The 15,706-nt window shown below is 40.6% G+C and overlaps 1 protein-coding gene and 1 long non-coding RNA gene across 4 annotated transcripts in view; one reads left to right on the plus strand and one right to left on the minus strand.

Annotated features, from left to right (window-relative positions):
• Positions 1-4,329: 4,329 nt before the first annotated feature.
• On the minus strand, positions 4,330-7,036 carry LOC134169856 (uncharacterized). Its single transcript, XR_009967030.1, has 2 exons — positions 6,913-7,036; positions 4,330-6,212 (listed from the first exon to the last, which is right to left on the minus strand). It is a non-coding gene; the product is annotated as an uncharacterized LOC134169856 (long non-coding RNA).
• A 634-nt stretch (positions 7,037-7,670) lies between these two features.
• PPP2R5E (protein phosphatase 2 regulatory subunit B'epsilon) overlaps positions 7,671-15,706 on the plus strand; it is a 76,125-nt gene continuing 68,089 nt past the window's right edge. For 2 of the 3 annotated variants that reach the window (XM_062630749.1, XM_062630751.1), the window contains exons 1-2: positions 7,676-7,804; positions 10,569-10,732. In XM_062630749.1, the coding sequence (XP_062486733.1) occupies positions 10,576-10,732 (157 nt within the window). In that variant the 5' untranslated portion in view covers positions 7,676-7,804; positions 10,569-10,575. Of the gene's footprint in view, positions 7,805-10,568; positions 10,733-15,706 lie in introns of all 3 variants that reach the window. The other variant, XM_062630750.1, reaches the window with a different exon arrangement.

A 15,706-nucleotide genomic window follows, 5' to 3' on the forward strand; every position in this document is an offset into this window, starting at 1 on the left:
AGTGGGGAACAGGAGGCAACTTAAATTGCTTACATATATATATTAAAACAGTTTGTTAACTGCAATGCCACCAGGAATTATTAAAAAAGTCTAAAGCATATTCACTGTTGTGTATTAGAATGGTAACTTCCTATAAAATCCCCCTGAAAATGGTGGGATGACATAGGGTAAAGGCTTGAGCTGGGTTTCAGTGGGTGTGGAATTACATTTGATACAATCAGAACAGTTTGAATGTCAAGGAATTCAATTCTGGGTCAAAACCAGTGTACTTTGGAAGAAAGTTTGGTAATTCAGAGAGGATGTTTTATGTAGAAGATGGAGAAAATCTATTTTGATATTTTCCAGGATGCAGCTTACATAGTATTTTAAGATCCTACATGAAGCTCCAGTGAGTTTTCAAGAAAGGAACATAAGATCATAATATGAATTTGACCTAGGCATAAATGAGTGAAAAAGAAAAAAAAACACATTTAAAAATTGTACTAAAGCAGGCATTGAACAGTGCTGCCCAGGAATATCTCACACTCAGGCTACAAGATGGTGATAAAATTTTAAGAACTAAGCTCTACAAAGATTATAGGACTAAAAAAAACACATCTCAACAGCCTATCATTAAAACCCAGTAGCTGAATTTAATTATTCTAAATTCTTCTAAAACAAACTTGTGAGGAAGAGCTTGTTTGAAGGACTCTTCATTAGCCATTTGTGCCCTAAAAGCTGTCAATATTAGAATTTCATTATCTAGTGTATTTTTCATGGACTTTAACACACAAAGTAGGGATGCACACTTACAGAATCACAGTTAAGAGATGAATCTGCTCAGAGGCAGGAGTTCTGTGTAGAAAGACACATATTGGAACCAAATATGACTCAGAAGTGCACAATTCTGTTAAAATATTTATTTACTCAAGATGAGTGAACACTCCATGAGATCTGATAATTTTTTATCTGCATCAGCTGAAATGGCTCAAGTGGGAGCCATAATTTCTTTTAACATACTAAATATAGCTTAAGATTAATTTTCCAGAGGTGCCAGCTGGTACTACTTGGTGCCTTAGCAAATCATGGTTTTAACTCCTCCTTGCATCTTCTTAAAGAGGAAAATCTCAACTCTATTTTTGATCCTTCTCTCGTTCAAGTCTTGACTATTGATTCTTTCGATAAACTCTTCCTGGACATACCTGACACCAGATAACGTTGAAAATTCTCGAAGTGTGGGGACTGGATAACATGTCAAAGAAGCCAGTTAATAATAATATACCAAATCTTATCACAGCATATCATAGATTTCATATTGGCTCAAATTCTTCTATGTTTACCAAGTTTTCATACCCTAAATCTGGTGTCTAGACTTCTCTCTTGAACACATTTTTCAAGTTAATAGTGGTGCATGTTTGTTTAGTGGCAAATAAGCTTCTAAACTTATTAATGTGGTATATATGTCATGTATATTGCAATTATGGTAGCCTCTTAAAGTACAAGGACATTTAACCTCCTTGGTACTCCTGGGTTTTTAAAATTTTGTTTCATTTTAACCTGTTCATACCTTTTGCTTCTGTAAGAGGACATGAAAAGTTGTAATATTCCACCTTGCCAGACACCAGAAAAAAAAGAAACGCAAAGGGATTTTGAAAAATAAGTCACTCATTCACCCATCTCCATTCCACTGAAGGTCTTGACAGACCTCTATCAAATTGATCCTGGAGCTTTTTAATTCTGAGCTCAATATCTGCAGTGTATTAAGCCTCTCCTCATGCAGGAATTGTACCGAGTCATTTTATTTCTCAGCTTTCTCTATATTCTCTTTTCTAAATACAGTCTACACCAAATTACACAGAGTTAAAGATATAAGAAAGGATGCATGATAGGTTTGTACAATGGTAGACTATGTTTCCTGTTTTATTCATTATTCCTTTCCTACCCTTAGCATTCTCATCTCTTTTTGTCATCAAGTACTGGAGAGGCTTTAATGCCATTCCTTCTGTTTCCTAAAAATCAGTTCTAACAATGTGCTCCTTTAAAGTGGGACATTCTCATCTCTTCAACTAAGTTTTTAAACACCGTTTTTGTTCCTGTTCCAATAATCTATTTTTGTGTGGTCTGCTTGGTCAGGAGATTGTTCAGGTGGTTCTTTGCTATTTTCTGTCTAAATCTAATCAATTTCTACCTTTTTCTAGGATTCATAGCACTTGGATTTCAACTCCAGTTCCTGTCTCATGTAAAGTCCTTTACTGCAGGTAATTTATAGGGTATCTGTACTTCCTGTACAGCATCATGAAGGAATTACAAGCCTCCTTATTCACATAACTTTCTCAGTGGTAAAATTATCCTATTTGTTTAACCTTGACTGTGGATCTGGAAGGATTTTAGAAAGTGCTCTTATAACCTTTCTTTTCCTGTCCTTCCTATTTCAGCAGTATGTAGATTCCTTTCCAGTGCTTCCCTAGAGCAACATCTCTACTGTTGTATCTGACAGGCAGGGAACAGCCAGCCACCGAAAGTGGATATATACCAGGGACTACTTGGTTTTGCTCCATGTGAGGGCACACCTGTGTGTGCAGCAGACTCCCAGGAAGATTTGTGTTTCGACCTGTAACTAATACCCAGCCACTTCTTTCCAAGCAGGTTTGCTCCATAACAAGTTGTTCAAAAGCTCTGTGAAAGTGCTCTCAGCACCTGTACAGCCCTTCCTCTGCCCAGCTTTGTACCGCAAACTTTGGAAAACCCATTACAACTTACATTTTAAACTTATTTAAGTGCTGTAAGATTCCCTCTGTTTTTAAGCATTCCCTACAATTCTGAGCTGAGCTACAGAACACTTCTAGTATCTAACAGGACACTGACAAGTATTATTGCACAGCTGATACAAGGGGGAGAGGCAAAAAGTAATAAAGATGTGCTTGTTATTACAAATACCTGGTACAGCAATTACAAATGTTGCCCAAAAGTTGGGCATAACCATTCCTCCCCAGAATGTAAATGTATCAATCAGAAGTTAACTGGAGGGTAAACAGACTAAATAGAATGCTTTTTTGTTACACATGAAGTTGATTCAAAAGGAAACAAAAAATCTCAGATTGCGCTGTTTCAATCAAACTGATGGAGCAAGACAGTTACTTTGATGCACTATTTCACTGTGTTCATTTCTGTTAAAAAGTGTATCAGAAAAGCCTTGCTCGCATGCTGATTTGCCTCTTCAAACAGCACTGCTGCTCCCTCCATAACACTTTCTGGTCTTTTTCTTGCTGGTCTGAATAATTAGTTCTCTGGGGAGATCAAGTCTTTTCTTGCTTACTGGCATTGGAACAGGGAATATCTGAACTAATCCCACAGCAGCCCTGATAATGCTCCTTTTGACACACAGGAGATCCTTTACGGGGCATTACATGACCTTTACTGTAGACAACTATGCATCAGATGTGCTATGTGAAACATTTACAAGCTCCAGCTAGATCCACTTATGTTTATCGCTCAATGGAGCAGGACTTCCACAGTGCTATCTATGTAGCAATCCTGTTTGATAAGCTGCTACGTAAAGAGCGGAATGCCAATGTGGATATGAGCTCTGTATTCCTGCCTGGGTGGCCATAACAGATGGTCTATAGTGGAACTTCAGTCACACAAAAAAAACCATGAAGCAGCACAAATCTGAGTCACCAGTACAAAAAACTCTGTTTTGGAGGACCCTTGACTGATATTCTGACTGGGTGCTAAAAAGCACAGTGCCTAACTGCTGAGGAGCTGGCCTTGGAAATGTCTTTCTAAGCTGAATTTTAAAATCCCTTTTATAGGACAGTAAGGCAGTATAACTTCAAAAAAAAAAGATAGGCTTGTCTTATGCCTTTGATAACAGTAGAGAACCAGTGATCAAAATAACTTCTTATTACTTGTAGGTCTTCAAGAAGGGCTGTAGGTATTGAACACATACATATACATATGCATGCCTACACACTTGCATGTGAGATGTTGGTCATGTGAACTTTATCTGATGATAGTTATTTTTTATACTTGCAAATTGATATTATATGTATTTATACAAATGCATATATAAACAGATAACACACCTATGTAAAACACCTGTGTTACTTCTTTCTTCTCCATCTTTGCTTGGGATTCATGTCATCATTTTTAAAGTAGCAATTTTTACAAAATACAGACTAAACAGAGACTAGCAGAAGGCCACACAACAGTGCCCCTTTGAAATATTAGCAGTTTTAAATTCATATCTTATGTTGTGGTCTTAAATCTCCTCACAGATGGAGACTTCAAAGACCAAAGTGGAAAAACAGAATGCAAACTGGAAAGAAAAGAGAAGACAACTCTGTAAACTCTGCTGACCAAGTGACAAAAAAAGGCAAAATTGCTGTTTATTCACTTACAAAGCCTGTATTTTTCTTGAATTGTTACCATACAAAGATTACCTGATACAGAATATATCATACAAATAGTTTACACAATCAAAATGGACAAAACATACTACATGATGTGTTTTTCATTTAAGAAATAAACTAGCTGAATGCATTACCAGTTCATTCAGCTATACTGAAGAACTAATTCCATAGCTGTTATAGAAAGACATCATAAGAAGTGAAAAGCTCTGTGTACACAGGCTAGCGGACCTGGACAGGCTTCATTTTTATCCCTTCTGTGGCAGTTATTTTAATAAACACCCACAACACATGCTTCAGGTTTCGATTCTTAGTGTTTAAAAAGACAGATTTCATTTCATACAGTGAAGACCAAAGTATGACCATGTAAAATGACATGCTCAACTTCACCTACAAAACCTTACAATTTGCAGAGTATACCATCAGTACTTTACAAGCTGCTCATTGCACTATTCAGTCCCGATCAGAAGCAGTGCACAGGGCAGTGAATAACTCTGAGAATTAAAATATGTCACTGACGAACACAACTAACAAAATTAAGTATCTGCAAGTTCTGTCCCTCATTGACAGGAGCAACCAGAGGTTACACTGTTTTTTGCCAAATGCTACCTTATATTAGTACAAAATCCGCTGACCTACATTCTTTGTTCAGAGAATCATGAAGTCATGGAATGGTTTGGTTTAGAAGGGGCCTTAAAGCTCATTTGGTTCCAATCCTGCCACCACAGGCAGGTACACCTTCCACTAGACCAGGTTGCTCAAAGCCTCATCCAGCCTGGCCTTGAACACTTACCAATCATGGTTATCAACCCCTGCTTGCACTTAAGATTGTTTAGGTGGTTTGGTTTAAGTTGGTTTAAGTGAATTTACAAATATGGACATATATCTCTTCTAACTTTGACTTATAGAACCATTCTGTAACTGTAGAACCATTCAATCTTAGTTAAGTTTTGGATTTTAAATACAATTCTTCTGAGAAATGCAACTGATTACAAAGGATGACAAATTCTACAGTTTTCTGATGTAAAATCATGTGGAATTTTATTTTAACAGATATCTTGACTGCTTGATTGTCCATTTCCAGCAAGAAAAAATGAAAGGATAGTGTTAGGTCTGTTGCAGTAAATCTCAAGTAGCATTTCTGTCTACTTGAGGGAGAAATAACTGGCACGGTAGGTCAGCAGAAATGGATGCGAGGGTAAAACAGGACAGCAAAACCATGAATAGATCATACTGACTCAAAAGCATTTGTATTGGCATGTGTAAACAGGAATGTAGTCTGCAACAGGTATGACAGCAGATGCTGGAGCTGTCGAGTCCTTAATTGTAGTAGTTTCCACTCTTGGGTGCTGCAGTTCGAAATAGATGTGAATGATTTTGAAACAACACGGGAATAAGAAATATGCATCTTAAGAAGTTTACAACTGTGACACACAAGGACTGAAACAATGTGGAATTGATTAGTCTACAGTTAAAAAAAAATAGGGGGAGATGTATGTCTTATGATATGCAAGAAGCATATTGTTCATGTCCATTACAGCTGTACTTCAGTAGCAGGGAGCTTTTATTTTAACTAGTGTTCCAGGTTCCTCAGTGTGAGCTGGACCAGGGAACTGACCTGGCTGAAAATGAGCAATTATGAAAATGGCTTCACAACAGCTTAAATAACTCTAAATCAAGTCTGCCAGAGCCCCACCTCCTCTATTAGCCCAACATCGGTACTCACATACCTAGAGAGTAAGCTGAATCAAGAAGCTGAGTGGAACAAAAACTAGGCGTCCTTTGTAGGATCAGTAATGTTTAGAGGGTTCAGGTACTCATTACCTGCACTGCACAGGAGGAATGTGATTGACCCATCAAAGCAACCAGCTCTCAAACAGCCCTTAAAGCCACTTCCTAAGGAGAATGACTGTACCTCAGAGGCTTTTGGTCACATCAACACAGGACTGCTGCTCGTATGAATAGTTGGGTATTTTTTTCTTCCAGAAACACAGGGGAAATCGTGGATAATATTTCTAAACATAACAGCCATACGAACACCACTAGTTTTATTTGAAAAAGAAAAAAAAAAGCAACAAGACACAACCACCAAACACCAAGCTAACAGGGAAATAAGTTTAAACAAGATCTATGATATTTAACAATACTATCTACAAACGCTCCTTGAGCTATACATATAAATACACTTAAAAAAAAAGGCACAAAATGACTCGGAAAGCAATCACACAGTGGCTAAAGAAACACAAAACCAGGAGGTGCAGGGCTGCAGAGCCCTGCCACTGAGAAACGAGCCGCTGCAGCGGGGCAAGCCGAGGGCGCTGCGGGCCGTACCTGAGGCGGCTCAGTCCCTCCGGCGGCGGAGCCAGCGCCAGGGCCCGGCAGCAGCCCGGAAGGAGACGCCTCCTGCCCGCTGACCTCCCCGGCAAGAGGGCTCCGCGCCTCCGTCAGAGGCCTGGTGCGGCGGGACAGGAGCTTTTACCTCAACATTAGCAAGGTTTTACCTCAGCATTGCCGGGTTTTTTACCTCAGCCGACGGGCCTCGCTCTGGCGGCAGTAACCGCCCCTCATCCACCTCGCCCCCGGGCCCGCAGAGAGACGAGAAGAGAGCTGGCGATAACAAACTACCAGGCACGGGCACCGCCGCCGCCCCAGTCGGCACCGCCTCCTCCAGCAACGATCCCCTTTCCCGGCTGTCCCGGCGGCGGCGGCGGGCGCCAATGAGGCGGCGCGTCCCGACGGCAGGATCCAGTGGGCGGGCGCGGGGGGCGGGTCGTTGGCCGGGGGGGGGGCGGTGGCAGCACGCTCGGTTGTGAGTGAGTGAGTGAGTGTATGTGAGTGAGTGCCATGGCCGGAGCCCGCTGAGAGTGACAATAGGAGTGAGCCGGAGCGCGACCCCGAAGCCCACCGGGATCCCCCCTCTTACCTGAGCCAGCCGCCGGCGGAAGAGGCCTTCCCTCCCCTCACAGCACCGCCGCGCCGCCAGCCCGGCCTGCCCCCCCCCCCCCCCCCGGCCGCCCTCGCCGCGCCCGACGCTCCCCCTCGGCTCGGCCCGCATTCGGCTCCCCTCGCGCCCCCCCCCCCCCCCCCCAGCCTCCTCAGGGCCCCTCCGCAGGGCTCCGCCGGGAATGTGAAAGAGGCAGCAGGCATCGCAGGCAGCGGGCCGCGCCGAGTGCATGGGACTGAGCGGAGCCCGAGCAGTCGCCCGCTCCTGAACCCGCCGCCAACGCCGCCCTGCGCTGGGGAGGCCGCCAACGCCGCCGAGGCCTACAGGCTCCTGCGCCGCCGCCGCGGCAGGGACCGAGCCCGGCGCGTAGTACAGTTGGGCCGCCGCCGCCAGGCATCGGCCGCACTTCACCAAGCCCGGCTCAAGCCACCGCCTCCCTCCCGTCTCCGGCTTCTCTACCAGGAGAGTCAAGGTAACTCCATCCGTCCGTCCCTCTGCGCCGGCCCGCGGGGGAGAGGTGAGGCGGCGGCGGTGCGGGCAGGAGGCGCGGGCGGGCCGTGGAGGGGGAGGCCGAGCGACGATGAGGGAGGCGCGGGGGGCTGCGGGGAGGACATGTTCCAGCTGCGGTGCTTCGCGGCTCCGTTCTGGAATTGACAGCCGATAGCAGCAGGCGGGAGGCAGCTAATTACACCTCTGCTTCCCGGGCGGGGAGCGAGCCTCCGGCTCCTTCCCTGGTGGTGATATCCGTCGGTATTTTCACGTTCACTCGCCTGTCTGTGCATTGCACCCCCCCGTACCCCGGGGACCAGCAGATCTGATGTGCGTGGCTTCCTCTTTACCAAAATACTTGGGGAATAAATTAAGATCCCCTGCTGAAAGAACCAAGAAGCAGTGGCTGTGTTTGCAGCTTTCCCATTCGCACACAATAAATAATCTCCACCACCACCCCCCCGCCGTTCTTTGAAACAGTGTATTTCACTGTGATAGTGTATTCAGGGAAGCGAATGTTCATTTGGAGAGATAAAAAAAGAGATCAGTGTTTACTGTAAGGTTGTTAGGCTGGATGTATTCTTGTTGAATTAGAATTAGATTTTAATAATTTATAAAGCAGGTTAGGGAAACTGTTACTAAATTTACAGCAGAGAAGTGTCAGTAAAGCTTCTTGCTGACACAATGATCCTGCAGTTTAAGTGATCTACTTTAGCCCCTGCCCATTATTATTATTATTTATTTTTTGTAATTTAATTTTGAGAGAGCATGGAAACATTTCTGCAGAAATGGTTCCACTTTACTGATGCACGTGATGAGGAGGTAAATCTTTTTTTATGAGATGAAATAGGGCCAAGCAATTCAGGTTTTAAGAATGTATTTTTGCTGATATTTCCAAAATTTGGTTTATGTAACAGGTAACTTTGTGTTTGCATGTTTTTTGGTGGACTGTTGAAATCTTAGAAGTGGGTTGCTAAAGACCATTCTATTTCAGTTTATCTTTTCAATTTATTAATCTTGGCTGGGGCCTGAATGCCCTGGTGATGATGGTGGCATTTTTTTTCCCCGAATGATAAACAAGACCAGTTTAAGGTACGAGTTGATGTTGCTGATAGTATATTTAGACAGCATATCTACAAATCAAAAAGATGGAACAAGGCTTTTTCATTATTGTAATGCCAGCTGCACAGTTCAGCTTCTGGGTGCTGCACATACTTCCTGGAAGAAGCTATGGAGTTTATACTTCCATTTTTGATAGATTTAGTGCACATATATGTAATTTTGTATTAAATAGTTCTTATCTTTTGGAACTTGTTTACACTGTTGCAATAAATAATACTTTCTAAAGCTTTTCTTACAAAAGACAAACCCAAATGTGTTTCAATGGATTTAATAATTTATGAAGCATATGAGTAACCAAATATTTTAATAAAGCCAGCACTCTAAAGTGTTCTCTATATTGTGGAATCAACTTCTTTTAGCATACGAGTCACTTTGGTAATTGAAGTCAACAGACATTGAGGATGAGTAATGCTTTCCAAGGACATGTTCTAAGACCCTGATCCTGCAAATGCTTATGCCGATGCTTAACTTTGCACAAGTGGGTAGCCCTACTGAAATCAACAGAGCTGCTGTTTTTAATGATCATGTTATTAATGCATATAGCTCTGTTGATTTCAGCAGAGGTGCACATGCTGGTGAAGTTAACTGTACACAGAGCTGCGTGGAATATGTAGGCCTAAATTCCTCCTGTCTCATTTCCCTTAAGTATTACTCATGTGTTTCACAAAGATGTGATGGGCCTTTTTAGCAGCAGGACAAGACTGGTAAATACAATAGCTGGATGATTAATTCACTGTTTAAATGTTTCCTTTCATTATTTCATAGTAGTAGGGAATCAGATACAGGAGTACTACTAAGGCAAGTTTTTTAGAAAGAAGCAACACTTATTTCTTAGACTGGCTAACAGAGCTGGGAAACAAACAAACTTTTGCTTGCAGAAACCTTTTTTTGGCTCTTTGCCTCTCCTGCAAACCTTGTTTGGTTTATGCCCTTAGAAAGTTATGGTTACCACACTGCAGTTCTTACAGAAATGCCAGAAGGTGGAATAACTGTGTATAAAGAGGCTTACAAGAAAATAACTGAGTATTTCTAAAGTGGAGAATAAAGAGGTAATATATAGAATTTGTCGGTGTTAGTGAAATTGTGAAGCATAGCAGTACTTTTTGCTATACTTTCTTAAATTTAAATAATAACTTGTATTCAGGTGTGGCAAAAAATAAACTGAACATTTCTTCTGTCATACTTTTTTTTTTTGTCCTATGCATGTTGATGACTGTAATGGCAAAAAAAACAGTTGCCCTTTTTGTGTACCCATTCTCTTGCATGTGTGGTCCTTTGCAGAATGAGTTGAAATTACTTTACCCAAAGAATATGTGGTTAAGGCTACAATCCTATGTCAATTCTACAGGTTTATGAAGTTCTATTGACTTAATGATGTCAGTACTAGGTCTGAATTTTTCTGTGACAGGATTTTTGAAAAATGGGAGACACAGATGAAAAAAGTGAGAATTATTACATTGTTGCATTAAGTTTATTCCATGCAATTTGTACGTACATTGGTGGTTAGCTCTCAGTCTGTCTGGGTGACTTGTCGATAGGGGAGTGGTGTTGAAAGATGAGTTTTTGAAAATTTAAGTTAATCTTTACCCACTTGGAATATGTTGGTAACATTTGTTTTCCTTCAGTAGGGATATGTCCTCAGCACCAACTACTCCTCCATCAGTGGATAAAGTAGACGGATTTTCTCGGAAGTCCGTCAGAAAAGCCAGACAGAAGAGGTCACAAAGCTCCTCCCAGTTTAGGTCTCAGGGCAAGCCTATCGAGTTAACTCCCCTGCCTCTGCTAAAAGGTAAGATCAAGAATGAGTTTTAATAAATAAAACAATAGCAATTTTACTCTACATTCAACTTCCAAAATCAAAGTATTCTATTGCCTGAAATCACAAGGAGATTTTGTCACCAATGAGAAATGTTTCATGCTAGAAATGTATGCATTTAAGATCTGCAAAATATTTTATCAGTGATTTGAGGGTGTGGTAATTGTTTGCAATACTTTTGAAAGTTTTAAATGCTGATGTTGACCTGTACCATGACTTGAATTTTCAAGGTACTCAGGCTATGCATGAGTATTTTAGTTAGTGAATCCTCAACAGTTGATGTAGATGAAGAATAATTTTGGTAAGGGTAAATTGACTTGTGAGCAGAGGGAAACTTTTTTTTGGAATCTTTCCATGATTTGTGGGCTTGCAGCCTGAGACAGTGGGGCCAAATTCAGCCCACAGGCATATTTTGAATGCCCTACAGCAAGGTATTAGTGAGGAGATGGGACCCCCTCTCATACCTCTTGTGAACTGGTAGCTCCAAGCTCTTAATTTCTGCTGAGTTTTGAAATCGAAAGGTCCCATGAGCTGCAGCCTCTCAAGGGGGAAGATGCTGCCAATCAGGTCTTAGGCAAGACACTACTGTTTTGAGAGCCTGTGTATCCCAGCTCTGGTTGAGTTTCTGCTGGCAGATTTAACCTCTAATTTGGGAAAGAAAATTATGATCCAGCTTACTACTCTTGAAAGGATGCCAATATCTCTGTAATATATTGAATGCTTCCCCTAAATTCCAGTTGTCACTGAATTTCAGTACAAATCCAGGGGCCAAAAGCACCTATTAGAATTATGTCTGTCTGTTGAAGAAGCGGGAATTGCCTTTCAGAAGCACTGCTTTTACACTGAATTCTCAAATTGTTTATTTAGATTTGTGGATCTCTTTCATTGATATTCTTATCTTCTGCTATAAATGGTGAAAATAAGCATGGTTGGTGCTCATAATTCTGGAAAATAGGAAGATTAATAGGTTTAATATTATGTTTGTCCCATTTTTTTTAGTGAGCCAGCGTAACTCCCACTTTCTCTCCTCTACCTGTTTGATAGATTTGTTAATCAGAGTATTGAAATACGTAATAAATATGTAATTGCACTTTGGTTTCATTCTTAACCCCACTTTTTTATAAGAAGAGAGAAGTTGCAAAAACCCTCCCACAAAACCATACCAGCCCCCCCCCCCCCCCCCCCCCCCCCAAGGGGGGCTGGTGTGTCTTTAATTTAGTAAAAATGTGTGGCTTTTAATTTAGTAAAAAGTAGGATTCTAGGATTAGTTCTAGTGGAGTTGTCATTAAAGTATCAGGGACTTCTTTCTGTGAGATACCTGTAAGAATGCACAAATGGCCATACTGGGTCAAAAGAAAGCCCTACTGCATTATGCTGACAGTGACCAACTTGGAAGCAGAGAGAGTAGAATAGGAGGGACAGAGTGGTGCTGTACTGGAGTGCTCCCCCTGTTCAGCATTTCTCAGTGTAGGGTCAGTTGGTGCCAGTAGCTTTGACTTAGTCTGCAATATTATTTTCTGACATTTTCTTGTTTTGTGATGGTATGATAAAGAAGCAAATGCATCTTTTCAATTAATTTTAAAGCTCAGTTTTATATTCTTCAGGTCACTTTTGGTATGCAGGTAATTTCCTTTGAAAATACTAGTTGTTACACTTCAGAAGGTGAATGGAGTTTATCCTTTGGTTTAAGTGGGTGAATTACTGGAAAACACTGAGATTTGTATAAATGAAGAAACTGATGTTACAATAATTTTTTTCTGTTGTATAGCCCCATTCAGGGAATAAACCAGGCATATGCACAAGCATAAGAAAAATGTTACTGCCGTTGTCTGAAGACCTGGTCTTGCAGAAACGGAGGCATATACAGGTGCTTAATTTGACAACTGTAGTTAGTCCCATGGATTGAGATATAAAACCATAATAAGATAAAGCAAACAGATGGGGAGCAGAGATCGGTGATGAGGCATTTATGATTAGCGTCATAATGAGTTATAGCGGTCCAGCTTCAAATTAAGAATCTTATCCTGTGAGTTAGTTTTCCCTCTTTGACTTAATGCATATTCTCAGAGGCGCAGGGGTCTACCTATGCAGATTAATTTGCATGATTTGGGCCTAACAGTCTATCTGAAACTGCAGTGGTATTGGTCTCTGCTGAAGGGATACTTGCAGTTAAAAATCATGCTACTGTTTGGAAATATTCTTGACCTACATTAGATTTGTAACAGTCAGGATTATTAAACCTGAAGGAAGTGAGATAACAATTTTCTCCTGCATTTTTCATACTTTTCTTGGCCAGTTGCCCCAAAATCCTAATTTTTTTAATCTCTTAGGTTTGCACTTACCTTCAAACAAGTGACTAGTCCTATTACTTAAGTCCAGTAACCATATGATTTCTGGTTTTATCCTTATTGTTTGTGTCTTTCAAACCAAAGTAGAGCAGAGATTTCAACAAAACAGCTTTTTCAGAAAAATGAAATCAGTTTGGAGATCTATAGGTGCTTATTTAAATTTCTTGGTTTGGGTGAATTTCAAGTTTAATTAAACCTCTTAAGAAATACTCTTGTAAAGGAAATTTTTAGAGGACAGACTTTGAATTCAACCTTAGAATTCCCATCCCATATTCATGATGCAGGAACTTTGCTGACAGAAACAGACATGCTATGTCCCCTCTTTTTTTTTTTCCTTTTTTTTTTTTTAGTAGCTATTTTGCATATTGGCATTCCCAGGCTGCCTTCTCTCATACGGCACCTTTATGGACTTCAGTATCTTCTTTGATTACAAGAACCATGTATGCAGAAAGCTAGATAAATGCTTAGTCCATTCTTTGCAAGTTTTTATACTATGCCTGTCACCATAATGATTTGAGCACCTTCCAGTAGTGTATTAAGTGACGTGACTACACATCTGTCACATCCTATCTGCTCTCATTCCTTTCCCTAGGGGCAGAGTCATATATAGTGAAATGGCTTGTTTTGGTAGTGTTTTAATGCAGTCTGTTGCCTTCTGTGAACATACATGCCTGTATTGCAAAAACAGATAAGTCAGTGTTGTTGTTGTTCATTTGGTAAAAAAAATATTTCATGAGGGAAAAATAGAAAAGATGCTGCATTTTGATGCTGTGTACAAGTCTGAGGGATAAGCTGCTACTTAGAAAATGTAATAAGAAGAACTGGAATTTTCCGTATTGCTTATTGTAAGAAAAAAGTATAGAGAAATGAAGTTGTTACTGTGGTGTTTGTTTGCTTTAAAGTGTGTACTGTATCTTTTTGTAAACAAACATTTGATGTATTTAGAAAATAATGTGTCTTCTAAGGCTCTGCTGGGTTGGGTTTAGGCTTTAAAAAGCCAGAAGCCAAAAAGCAGTGCTGTTTGCCTACAGTAAGGTCTTAACTTTTCAGAAAAATTAATTATTTTTGTTTATTGTGTTGTGACTTCAATTTGGAGTTATCTTTTTAAATATGACTAATATCCAATAGAACATTTTAAACCCAGCCTTCCTCCTTTGTTTCAAGTGTAGAGGAATGGGATGAGAAGTGCATGAGAGTTGTGATACAATTGGCCTGTATTTTCACTATGTGTACTCTTACAAATGTTTCAATCTCACATGCATTTTTAAATGTTTGCAGGCTCTTGCCTGCAACTGTATGTTGCACTGCATTATGGCTTTTGATTTTTGCTTTATTTTTAAAGGGGCTGTTGGTATCATCAAGGCTGGCAGGTGCCTTAGGTATCTGGATGTTGAACAGCAGTCCTGGTGAAAGGCCCTTTTCCAGGATTGAGTATTTCCACCTCTGAGCCTGAGTCAAACCCAGCCCAAATTTGTTAACCAAGTCTGTGGCATGCATCAAATCATGCTTGCTCTGTAGAGAAAGATAGTACTGTGTGTGCACTGCACAGATGTATTATTTTCTTTGTACCCTTTTTACTTGGTCTCTAGAGGTAGATCAGTAGGAGTGCAATGTTAGAAAGCAGTTGGTAGGAAAAAAGTATACTGTAGTACTGGACACGTGAAAACAGAGCAGTTTCATTTTTGCCTGTATAAGGGGGAGTTAATTTGTGTTTCTGCCAGTATCTGTAATGGCATGGGAGTACCCAGATGATGAAGATATACATATAGATGTCTAAAAAGATCATACACCTTATGTGTACTTTTAGCATCTTGAGAAATTGGACAAAACATTAGCATACAATTCACAGTATTGTTCCCATCCCCCTTGCCCTCATTAAAAATATATAAGTTGGGTAAAGCAAACCATCCAAAAGTAAGACTGTTAAATTTTAAATCCATGTATCCCATTTTTGTAATTTCAAGGTGTGCCTACGTTTTCCTATCATCCTCCCACGTTTTCCAGTGATCTGATATGATTAGTGTAAGTTACTTTCAGGTTTTCTGAAACTATTATGTATTTTTGTTGAAAACAGCTCAAAGTATGATTGTTATTTTTAGAAAACTTTTCTTCCTTAAAATAGGCACTTGGAACAGAACTTCTCAGTCAACAATACCAATTCCTTTGCTACCTCAATATTATGAAATTTATTGAGCTTCTAATACATTTATCAGATAGTTTCTATGGCATTAAGGAGTTGCTGTAGTGGCAACAAAAGAGCATTGCATAGTCAAAAAGGGAAAGTATCTTTTTCACTTGTTTGCTTTTGATCATTATATTATAGGAATAGGGCTACAATCCCAAATGGGAGAAGGACTTCGCAGAATCATAGAATGGTTTGGGATGGAAGCAACCTTAAGGATCATCTAGTTCTAACTAACCCCCCTGCCACAGGTAGGGACACCTTGCACTAGACCAAATTGCTCAATGCCTCATCCAATTTGGCCTTGAACATTTCAGGGATGGGGCAGCCACAGCTTCTCTGGCCAACCTGTTCCAGTATCTCACCACCCTCACAGGGAAGAATTTCTTCCTAATATCTATCCTAGATCTCCCCTGT

This window comes from Pezoporus occidentalis, unplaced genomic scaffold, assembly GCF_034315485.1.
Source record: "Pezoporus occidentalis ecotype Australia unplaced genomic scaffold, CSIRO_AGI_Poc_V1 ctg36, whole genome shotgun sequence".
In the NCBI taxonomy this organism is placed as follows: domain Eukaryota; kingdom Metazoa; phylum Chordata; class Aves; order Psittaciformes; family Psittacidae; genus Pezoporus; species Pezoporus occidentalis.